The sequence below is a fragment of the Gigantopelta aegis genome, chromosome 14 (assembly GCF_016097555.1).
Source record: "Gigantopelta aegis isolate Gae_Host chromosome 14, Gae_host_genome, whole genome shotgun sequence".
NCBI lineage: Eukaryota > Metazoa > Mollusca > Gastropoda > Neomphalida > Peltospiridae > Gigantopelta > Gigantopelta aegis.
Window position 1 is genome coordinate 34,562,756 of NC_054712.1, and position 12,225 is coordinate 34,574,980.

The following is a 12,225-nucleotide window of genomic DNA, read 5'->3' on the forward strand; positions in this document are numbered from 1 at the left end:
TTTAGAGATGCATTTTGTACCAGTTTATTATCAATATAAAATACTCCCATTTTAGAGTTATATTTGTTACCAGTTAACGTCAATATAGAATACCCTATATAGTATACCCTATTTTATAGATGTATTTTTTATCAGTTAATGTCAATATAGCATACTCCCTTTTAGAATTGTATTTTTTACAAGTTAAAATCAATATTATATTTGTTATCACTTAATATCAATATAAAATAACCAATTTTTTAGAGTGTATATTTTACCAGTTAATGTCAATATAAAATACATCATTTTTAAGTTGTAGTTTTCATCTGTTAAAGTCGATATAAAATGCCCGTTTTAGTTGTATTTTTCACCATTTATTATCAATATATAATACTCCATTTTAGAGTTGCATTTTGTACCAGTTAATACCATTATAAAATACCCAAATTTAAGAGTTGTATTTTTCACCAGTAAATAATTTATTGTCAATATAAAATGCACCATTTCATTTTTAGAGCTGTATTTTTTGCCTGTATGAAATATCTCATTTAAGAGTTATATATATATATATACTTGAATTTAGTAGAGCAGTTAAGATTCCTCACTGCCAAAGTACAACGAATGAAATCGATGTGATGACACTCTCCTATTTATAATTTATATGCGTTCAAATGTAAATTTTATGCATGTCTGTATTGTCGTCCGATATATCTGCCATTATACTGAATGTGTGAAATTCTGTTTGACAGCAGATATACGAGTAGGCTATATCGGACTGGTACATGTATAGATTTATTTCATGAAAATGTTGCCGATATAGATGGACTTTTATTATAGAAGTTTGACATAAAATAGGCTACACATCAGCGTACAATTTATATGTTAAGTTCAACCTGTATAACTGGTGATTTGTTTAATTCAATTGTTATTTTATTCCTTTTTTTTTTCTTTTCTTAAATGAAGTGCAAGCACTTTTAGTTTTAAATAACGGCATCAACAATAATGTTGATTTTTTGTTTTGTTTTTTGTAATGAATAATAAACTGAACAAGCAAACAAAACAAAACAAAAAGCAAAAATAGAAATAGAAAAATAAACAAAAATAAAATAAAAAGAAACGATCCCCCCCTCCCCTCCCCCGCGCAAAACAACAACAAAACCCCCAACCCAAACAAAGAAAAACAAAATCGCCAAAAAGAAGTTTCATCGCAACCCTAGATATATATTCCCCTCGAACCTAAACCCACGCTCTGTAACATTCCCAAATATGTTCAGGAGGCTGAATATTTACTTACCAACTTTTGCAGCCATTTCATCAGTTAACAGAATTATTGTGTATGAAATACCTTCGGTTTAGCTATAGCTATGGGTTTTACAAAGGGAAAATGTTATTTATACAAAGATTGTGGAAGGTCAGTGTTACTGTGATAACAGGAGGGAAATTTCCCTCAGGCGGTATGGAATTTTTTTGACTGTAGTGACAGTATATAATATCGTGTTGTACACTTTGATCTGGGACACGCTTTAACATCAGATCTTTCTCGGTGACAATTAAAAAAACATTCATCTTAAAACAATATTTTTCACTATATCAATAAGGCTTAAAAATCTTCATTTAAAAAAAAGAAAAAAGAAGTAATACAACGACAAAAATTAGGGTCGGGCCTTTTTGTGGGTAGGATCGGGCCTTTTTGTGGATAGGGTCGGGCCTTTTTTTGTGGGTAGGGTCGGGCTTTTTGTGGGTAGGGTCGACACTTTTTTTGTGGGTAGGGTGGGGCCTATTTTGTGGGTAGGGTCGGCCCTTTTTTGTGGGAAGGATGGGGCCTTTTTTGTGGGTAGGGTCGGGCCTTTTTTTTGTGGGTAGGGTCGGGACTTTTTGGTGGGTAGGGTCGGCCCTTTTTTGTGGGTAGGATCGGGCCTTTTTGTGGGTAGGGGCGGCCCTTTTTTGTGGGTAGGGTCGGGCCTTTTTGTGGATAGAGTCGGCCTTTTTTTGTGGGTAGATTCGGGTTACTGGAAACAAATAATTTTAGATTTTATGCCTAAAACAAAACATGTAATTTGATAGTTTTATCTTTCATAACATAAAATTTGAAACATCAAACACATGGCACATAACTCTGAAAACAATAATATGGTATCATCTTGATAGCTAGAGGAGCCAGCCCTCTGTCTCCTGACAACAAATGCTTATGACGCCTTCAGTTTGGATTACAAGTTATTTGTTGCGAGAATAGCCCTCTTTTTGTGTCTGTCCGTCTCCGTCTCCGTCTCCGTCTCTCTCTCTCTCTCTCTCTCTCTCTCTCTCTCTCTCTCTCTCTCTCTCTCTCTCTCTCTCTCTCTCTCTCTCTCTCTCTTCCTATCCCTCTGTCTCTCTCTCCGCTAGACTGGTTTATGCGCTTCGCGTTAAACCAAATGGCCACGTCGGGAGTCAGTCAAATAGTTCGCTAACGTTAGTGAAACATTAGCTTGGGGCAGCTATTTGATCAGATTGTATCATACGATAAAATCGCCAGCACAGTGCCTTATTTTAAAATCTATTTACCCATCGCCTCGGTAGCGCAGTAGGTAGCGCGTCAGTCTCATAATCACATAATTATACAGAGCAATCTGAAGGTCGTGAGTTCGATCCTCACCCTGGGCATTTTTTGTTTTCACTTTTATTTTGCTCCCTCTGTCCCTCCTTTCTCACTGCCTTTGTCTCTCTAACCTGCTCCTCCCTTCTCCCTGCCTTTGTCTCTCCGTCTGTCTGTCTGTCTCTCTATCCTTATTACCCCCCCCCCCCAATCGCCGTCTGTCTCTCTGTTAATATATCTGTATCTCTATCTCTCAATCTCTCAATCTCTCAATCTCCGTCTCCGTCTCCCTCTCTCCCTCTCTCCCTCTCCCTCTCTCTCTCTCTCTCTCTCTCTCTCTCTCTCTCTCTCGACCACATTTTGAAATAACCAATCGGTTGTAGTTTAAAATGTGCCGAAGTTTCGTTAACCTGATATTCCTTTCCATTCCTTGATTAACGTGATGTGTTAAAAACAGTGAATCGAACGACCGTGACCGCTTGATTGATCTCCTGAACCTGCCTTGGTGTTGTGTATTGTTCTTTCAGTTACACTTAAAGGGACAGACCCTAGTTTCAACCCATGAAAATTATCACTAAATTTACTTAATCTACAAACCTGTAACACATTTGGATAAGGTTACAATTGAGTGAAACATGACTTCGAAATGGTCAAATAGCCTCTAAAAATAGACTAAAACTCGACTTCATAACGGTTACTTCTCAGACGCGCGTGCGTTTTTAAAAATATGATAAATACATTTTGTGATATTAAAAACACCAGGAAGACCAAAAACACTTCGAATGTACGGAAACTGATAATCTAAACTATAAAATCTAAGTAAAATATGATTTCAGTTATCAAAAACGGCTATAACAGTAAAAAAATATGCCTTAGTGTTTAAAAACTAGGGTATGTCCCTTTAAAGCCGTATCCTAACCGGACGCGAGCGACGCGCCAATATTTCTATCCTAACCAGACGCGACCATAACGACAGTCTTCTTTTTAAAATTGTTATCAACAGTTGAACAGTTGAAACGGATGCCGAGTTTGACAACGATGAAGCTAGACGTTTCAGCCTGCGCGCTCGACTTGCCCCCAGGCAAGTACCCATCAATGACACCTATGCAATTGGGGAAATTCCAACGTTCTCCAAACCTATTAGCAATCTGTATCCAATCCTGTTCAGTTAATTTAGGCATAAAGATATTGACAAGGGAGGTGACAATAGCAAGGCATGTTTCCTCGATTATGTTAAACACTGTCTCTATTCCCACGCGGTAACTGTAGGCGAGGCTTGCATAGGAATGTCCTGTAGCTAAGAATCTGTGAAAATAAAATGAATATTACATTTTAGGTGATGAGTGCAAACTACGTTGGAAGAATCTCAGAGATTATTATGTTCGAAACTTGAAAACCCCCAGAAACGACACAGTGGATCAGGAGGGTCAAATATGTTGAAGGAATGGAAGTTTTCTCAAGTCATGAGTTTTCTGCAACCCCATGTTCAGTTAAGGAGGTATCCATAGTGCATTAATGATTTATATAGAGAATATAACTTGACTAACACAAACACACTTTATACAGCATAAAGAAAGGAAACACTATTAGTATGGTGACAACTTATGTTTATATATGTAGGACCAAACCTTACAATATTATTATATTAACAGCTGCAGTGTAAACAAGGAATACATTACCAACTTCATAAGCCATTAAAATATTTTTAAAGTGTATTATGTAAAACAAACAATGTATATGTACACAAGGCGGCGTTCAAAAGACGTTTAGTAAAAACTATTAGAGCGTTGTCTCTAATTATTATTTAAATAATTCATTTCATTGTTAACAATTAATGTTTGTATCTATTTTGTAGCTCTAGAAGTAATCTGGATCATGTAGACAAGCAAGGGGAAGATGAGCAGACTACATTCAATGATGATGAACAGACCGAAAAAACAGGACAAGCGGAAGACGAAAGTGACTGTGACAGTGTGGTCACAAGAGTGTGCATCCAAACCAATACAGTGTAACGTTAGTCCAAGTCCAGTTTCAACCCAGAGTTTGCCACTTTCACATGCAAAACCCAAAAGGCGTAAAACCAAGATAGATAAAGTGGATGAAAGGTTGTTAAAAATACTTGATAAGCCTGAACCATCAACCCAACCAGTCCAGAATGATATTGACCAATTTTTGCTTAGCTTGGGCCCCACTGTAAGACGATTACGGACATGCACCCAGACTCGTGCACAAATACAAATTTTGAATGTACTGGATGAGCTGGAGGCCATGGATTACCAAACCCAGCAACAGAACCAATGTCCGTTCCCGCAACAGACCATGATGCAACCTGAAACGTCTTCTGTCCAGAACCAACACCAAACCTATCAACAAAGTCGTTTTCCAATTCAGCCAAGCCACTTTAACTTAGACGCTGGCCAACCTCAGCATCCAGATAACCACAGCGGGAAAGTTACTTACCAACTGCAGGACAACCCCACTTCCTATTATCAACAATTAAATAGTAATTAACTAATATCAATGTCATTTGTGAGAAAAATAAAAATGAAATGTTTCTTTTGTGTTCTGTGAAATGAGGACATCAATGTCAACTTAGTAAAGGAAAAGGAAATTAAGATTGTATTTCTATTCACCTTAATGTTATAGCTAGCCTCGGTTTTGGTTCGATTGCTTTTCTGTAATTGGTGTTCTGCTTAGTGATATGAGGGCCAACTAAATTCAGCAAACATTCCATTTGATTTGTGTTCATCCGGAAATATCGCTGGTATCTCTGACTGTCCAACAGCAGTTCACTCACCAAACGGTGATATTCTCCAAACTCATTCCTTTTTGCGTTAATGGCATGTACCCAAATTCGCTTTCGCTTTCTACGATGACGTCGCATGAGCAGTAGAACTGCAGCACTGCGTCTATCAATGTGCATGTTTCTACCTGCAATGTTAAAGATGGTACATTAGGTAAAATAATGTAAAAAGTGACAATATAGAAGCAAAATATTTTATGTAAATCATTTGTATAATAAACAAGGATAATGCTATATTTTACACAGAATGGACTCGTGTCCACATGCGCTATACATCTAGGCGATGAAACGGCTATCAATTATTGCATGTTGAAATGCATATCGTAGATATATGAAATTTTTTCACAACTATGTACAACCCTCCAACACTGCCCTACATATACAATTGTTATTTTTGAATTGGATCCAGTGTTACAATACAACTATATCTACCATTGGTAATGTCATCTTATAACTGTATACTGATATCCACAGGTAGCTTTGCATTAAGATGATAGAACATTTTAATACATACCCTGATAGGTTTGACTTGTCTTCAGTGGTGGATCAAAGTTTCAAAAATGATACTGTCGCTACGGTCGCGTCTGGTTAGGATATAAATAGTGTCGTGTCGCTCGCGTCGCTCGCGTCGCACGCGCCCGGTTAGGCTCATATAGACTGGATGCGGTACGTGCGTGCAGTAGGGCTAAAACTATATATATATATATATATATATATATATATATATATATATATATATATATATATATATTTATTTATTTTAAAGGGACATTCCCGAGTTTGCTGCATTGTAAGATGTTTCCGACTACTAAAATATTTCTACGATTAAACTTACATATTAAATATATTTTCTGGTTTAGAATATCAGTGTCTGTATATTCAATGTGTTTCTGGTCGTCTTAATATTTGAAGACAGCCAAACTGGATTTTGTCTTCAAATAATTTCGTACGTACGAAAATATTTATATTTGTGGAAATAAAATGAAATTTAACCTAGTACAAATATTAGAACGACCAGAAACACGTTTAATATACAGCCACTAATATTTGATGTAGAAAAATATATTTGATATGTAATTACAATCGTTAGAAAGTCTTTGTTAGTCGATAAGATCTTAGAAAGTGCAGCAAACTCAGGAATGTCCCCTTTAATAAAAAATCGAAATACGTTAGTTGCAATGAGAGCGCGAGAGCGTCTAGACTGGATGCGTGCGATGCGTGCGTCTGCAAAACCCATGCGGCCCGCCGCAATACAATAATCTTATTATGGTGTATATGTTCAAAACGAAAGCCGCAGACACAACAGTGAGACCGCACGCACGCGCTGCACGCAGTCTGTGTGAACCTTTAAAGTTTAAAGTTTGTTTTGAAAAAAAAGTAAAGTTTGTTTTATTTAACGACGCCACTAGAGCACATTGATTTTTTTATTTTATCATCGGCTACTGGACGTCAAACATATGGTCATTCTGACATTGTTTTTAGAGGAAACCCGCTGTCGCCACATAGGCTACTCTTTTTACGACAGGCAGCAAGGGATCTTTTATTTGCGCTTCCCACAGGCAGGATAGCACAAACCATGGCCTTTGTTGAACCAGTTATGGATCACTGGTCGGTGCAAGTGGTTTACACCTACCCATTGAGCCTTGCGGAGCACTCACTCAGGGTTTGGAGTCGGTATCTGGATTAAAAATCCCATGCCTCGACTGGGATCCGAACCCAGTACCTACCAGCCTGTAGACCGATGGCCTGCCACGACGCCATCGAGGCCGGTTAGTTTGTTTTAACGACACCATTAATGGGTTTTTTTAAATACTGCAATTATAACCCATCTCGTATCCCTTGGCATTATAACTGTCCAAATGTCCGTCTTGCTCTCTGGATGTATAAATTACCAAATGTTTGACATCCAATAGCCGATGCTTAATGAATCAATGTGCTCTAGTGGTGTCGTTAAACAAATCAAACGTTAAATTAGAAATATTCAAAATATGGAAAATACGTGCTATCGCAATTCAAAACGTATATACACTGGACACACTCTAATATATTAATTAAATTAAAAACATTTAAAATATGGGGGGGGGGGGGGGCCAATCCGTTTTTATCACATACAATTGTTATATTCCGTCCTAACATTCTATAATTTTTTGTTGTTGTTTTCTTTTGTAAATAATTTCAGTTTAGTTTGTTGTAAGACGAAAAGTAAAAGTGTTTTGGAAATACCAGAAATATACTATTTCTGTGTGCAAACCGGCCTCGGTGGCGTCGTGGTTAGGTCATCGGTCTACAGGCTGGTAGGTACTGGGTTCGGATCCCAGTCGAGGCATGGACTTTTTAATCCAGATACCGACTCCAAACCCTGAGTGAGTGCTCCGCAAGGCTCAATGGGTAGGTGTAAACCACTTGCACCGACCAGTGATCCATAACTGGTTCAACAAAGGCCATGGTTTGTGCTATCCTGCCTGTGGGAAGCGCAAATAAAAGATCCCTTGCTGCTAATCGGAAAGAGTAGCCCATGTAGTGGCGACAGCGGGTTTCCTCTCAAAATCTGTGTGGTCCTTAACCATATGTCTGACGCCATATAACCGTAAATAAAATGTGTTGAGTGCATCGTTAAATAAAACATTTCTTTCTTTCTGTGTGTAATTTACAAATCAGTCGGCTTGGAAATAAATAGCTTGTAGTATATTACATAGTATGAAAAAAAAACCAGGTGTTCCATACGGGACGGACTATAAGTAACCAGTCTGTCAGTAAGACAAGATGCCCCAGCACCATTTAATCTAATGCTATAATAATTAAATTGAGGGTTAATAAAGTAACCAAAGAAGACATCTGACAGTATATATATATACATTTTCCATATTTTGAATGTTTTAATATGCTTAATGTGTAAACACGACAGTTCATGGATACTTCTGTGCTGTTGGTTGATTTGCATTTCGATTTGTGACAGAATACATGCCTTTTCCATACTTAGAAGGCTTTTAATTTAATATTAAAGGGACATTCCTGACTTTGCTGCAATTTTAAAGATGTTATCGACTAACAGAGACTTTTTAGCGATTGTAATTACATATCAAATATATTTTTCTGCATAATATATTAGTAGCTGTTTATTAAACGCGTTTCTGATCCTTCTAATATTTGTACTAGGTTAAATTTCATTTTATTTCCTAAAATATTTTTTACTTTGGGATTCTTACAAATATTAAGACGACCACAAACACATTAAATATACAGACAGTATATACAAGAAAATATATTTAATATGTAATTTTAATCGTAGAAGTATTTTATTAGTGGGAAACATCATACAATGTAGCAAACTCAGGAATGTCCCTTTAATATTTTGAATTGTTACAATATACATGTCCATATTTTGAATGTTTTAAAATTACTTATTATGTATGATGGTGAATGGTGATATATAGAATATTATCATATACCATTTTTAGTGAAATATCTTATAATATCAGTGAAATAAAAGTGCAATCTGATTAAAATTAGCTCTACTGGGTCTACCAGTAGATCTAACAGCATTGCGTGGACTCCCATGTCCAGGTGACATTTCATCTATTTTAAAGGCCCACTAATTAATTTTTGGATGTAAATTTCAAAATTGTCCCCTTAATGTTTTTCTGTCCCGGAGTAAATCACTGGCTATCCAGAGACAGGCCCCGGGACGGACATGCTCGAAACTCTAGTGGTATATGAGCATGCAAGCATTATTCGCACTCACACTCGCATGATTTTGCAAGTAAGGTTTTGATTGGTCGAATGAAAGGTCTATTAGATCCACATGTAATAGTGGAGCTAATTTTAATTAGATTGATAAAAGTGTTATCAGTCACTCAGTGACGATAACCCCTGCGCGTGCTGTAACCTCACCGTGGTGCAGGGGTGTAACATTCTCTTTGAGAATGGCCAATACAGCACAAATTGAAGTTTAGAGTAAAATTCGGTGTCCGTAAAATTCTGTGATATTTGTATTTTTGGCACAGTTCTTTACACTGTTTTTGTTTAAACCTTGAATTTTTATATTGATGTTGATCATCACTTTATTTGCATTACCATAGTTTGACACCCAATAGCCGATGTATTTTTCGTGCTGGGGTGTCGTTAAACATTCATTCATTCATTCATTCATTCATTCAGTGACGATAACACATTTTAGAGTACAATTTGACCATTTCACTCTAAAATGTGTTATCGTCACTGTAAAAAGTGTTATCTTCATTGTAAGAAAGCCGGAACTATTTTGCTGCTGGCATTTTAAAAATAAAGGTAAATTGCCAAAAGTTATATAATAAATAGAAATGTTCATTTTTTTGTCAAACATGATTTATATCTCATCGAGTGAAGTTAGCAATCATATCACGCTTGTCGCGCAAGCGCGACTCGTAAAATATGATTGCAAACTTCACTCGAGAGAGAACACCCCTATCTCTGTTTGAAGTTGAATAGTAAATAAAGTATGTAAAGCAGAAAAACAGCCTTCACGAGCTACAAAAATATTATTATGGTGGTCCAATTGACTATGGTTTTTAGCACGTACTGTAGCTGTTGAGTACGTTATCTATGGTTTAACATTTTGTATCACGCGCTATTTTAAAAGGAAGCTATTTATTAAAGGGACATTCCTGAGTTTGCTGCACTTTTTAAGATGTTATCGACTAACAGAGACTTTTTAACGATTGCAATTACATATCAAATATATTTTTCTGCATAAAATATTAGTGGTTGAATATTAAACGTGTTTCTGATCGTTCTAATATTTGTACTAGGTTAAATTCATCTTATTTCCTAAAATATGTTTTTTTTCGTACGTACGAAATTATTTGAAGACGAAACCCAGTATGGGCTTCTTACAAATATTAAGACGACCAAAAACACATTGAATATACAGACACTGATATTCTAAACAAGAACATATATTTAATATCTAAGTTTAATCGTAGAAATGTTTTATTAGTCGGAAACATCTTACAATGCAGCAAACTCAGGAATGTCCCTTTAAACCTTTGCCATCAACACAACATACTAAATTGGTTTTGTAAAAATTATCACTGTTCTGCACTGCATACATAGCTATAAATGATACAATACCTTTAACGTTTATTAAGATATGGAAGTGAAAAGTTAAAGATGGAGTGCATTGATTTATTAACCACTGGCTATTGGATGTCAAACATTTGGTAATTCTGAAATATCGTCTTAGAGATGAAACCCGCTACATTTATTCATTAGTAGCAAGGGATCTTTTATATACCCCATCCCACAGACATGGCCTCTGATATACCAGTCGCGGTGCACTGGCTGGGAAAAAAAAGAAGTGTTTTATTTAACGACGCACTCAACACATTTTATTTACGGTTATATGGCGTCAGACATATGGTTAAGGACCACACAGAATTTTTTAGAGGAAACCCGCTGTCGCCACATAGGCTACTCTTTTACGACAGGCAGCAAGGGATCTTTTATTTGCGCTTCCCACAGGCAGGATAGCACAAACCATGGCCTTTGTTGAACCAGTTATGGATCACTGGTCGGTGCAAGTGGTTTACACCTACCCACTGAGCCTTGCGGAGCACTCACTCAGGGTTTGGAGTCGGTATCTGGATTAAAAATTCCATGCCTCGACTGGGATCCGAACCCAGTACCTACCAGCCTGTCAACCGATGGCCTGCCACGACGCCACCGAGGCCGGTAAACTGACTGGGATGAAAAATAGCATAATGGATCCACCGACAGGGAGCGTATCAGGCGAGCGCTTTACCACTGGGCTACGTCCCGCCCCATGCGAGCCAAGTAAGATAAGACAAGAAACATCATTGACCATCCTAGTTCCGCACAATAAATATATACCACACATGTTTTATCACAGTGTTACCTGGTACACTGATGATAACTGAAATCAAATTAATTCAATATTCTGGCCAGAAAGAAAGAAAGAAAGAAAGAAATGTTTTATTTAGCGACGCACTCAACACATTTTATTTACGGTTATATGCCGTCAGACATATGGTTATGGACCACACAGATTTTGAGAGGAAACCCGCTGTCGCCACTTCATGGGCTACTCTTTCCGATTAGCAACAAGGGATCTTTTATTTGCGCTTCGAACAGGCAGGATAGCACAAACCATGGCCTTTGTTGAACCAGTCGGTGCAAGTGGTTTACACCTACTTATTGAGCCTTGCGGAGCACTCACTCAGGGTTTGGAGTCGGTATCTGGATTAAAATACCATGCCTCGACTGGGATCCGAACCCAGTACCTACCAGCCTGTAGACCGATGGTCTAACCACGACGCCACCGAGGTCGGTAGGACGGATTAAAGTTGAAACACTTTGACTTTGACAAAATTAAAAACATGTTGGTGTAGCAAAAACATACTTATTAAAGGGATTATCCTGCTTTTGTAGCTTTTGTTAAATTTAAAGTTTGTTTTGTATAACGACACCACTAGAGCACATTCATCGTCGGCTATTGGATGTCAAACATTTGGTCATTCTGAAATAATTAGTCTTAGAGAGGAAACTCGCTACATTTTTTTCGCATTAGTAGAAAGACGTCTATTATATGCGCCATCCCACAGACAGGATAGTACATACCATGACCTCTGATATACCAGTCGTGGTGCAATGGCTGGAACGGGAAATAGCTCACCGACGGGTATCGATCCTTGTCCGACCGCGTATCAAGTGAGCGCATTACCAATTACCACTGGTAGCTTTGTAACTTTTGTAGGAAATAAACTATTTTTTACATTATTAAAATTATATTTTCCTCACATTTTCTTGCTCAATATATAAATATCTCGATAACTGATGCATTTTTGTGGTATCTCAATATCGCATTTGTCTAAAA

The 12,225-nt window shown here is 37.2% G+C and overlaps 1 protein-coding gene and 1 non-coding gene across 4 annotated transcripts in view; one reads left to right on the forward strand and one right to left on the reverse strand.

Annotated features, from left to right (window-relative positions):
- The window catches only part of LOC121389007 (phosphoethanolamine N-methyltransferase-like), a 25,512-nt gene extending 24,166 nt beyond the window's left edge, over positions 1 to 1,346 (reverse strand). The window contains exon 1 of one of the 3 annotated variants that reach the window (XR_005960036.1): positions 1,274 to 1,307. Coding sequence is in view for 1 of the 3 variants with exons in the window: in XM_041520599.1 (XP_041376533.1) it covers positions 1,274 to 1,289 (16 nt within the window). In the remaining 2 variants the exon portion in view is untranslated. Of the gene's footprint in view, positions 1 to 1,273 lie in introns of all 3 variants that reach the window. The other 2 variants (XM_041520600.1, XM_041520599.1) reach the window with 2 other exon arrangements.
- A 1,179-nt stretch (positions 1,347 to 2,525) lies between these two features.
- On the forward strand, positions 2,526 to 2,619 carry Trnam-cau. The gene is made up of 2 exons: positions 2,526 to 2,562; positions 2,584 to 2,619. It is a non-coding gene; the product is annotated as a tRNA-Met (tRNA).
- Positions 2,620 to 12,225: the final 9,606 nt, after the last annotated feature.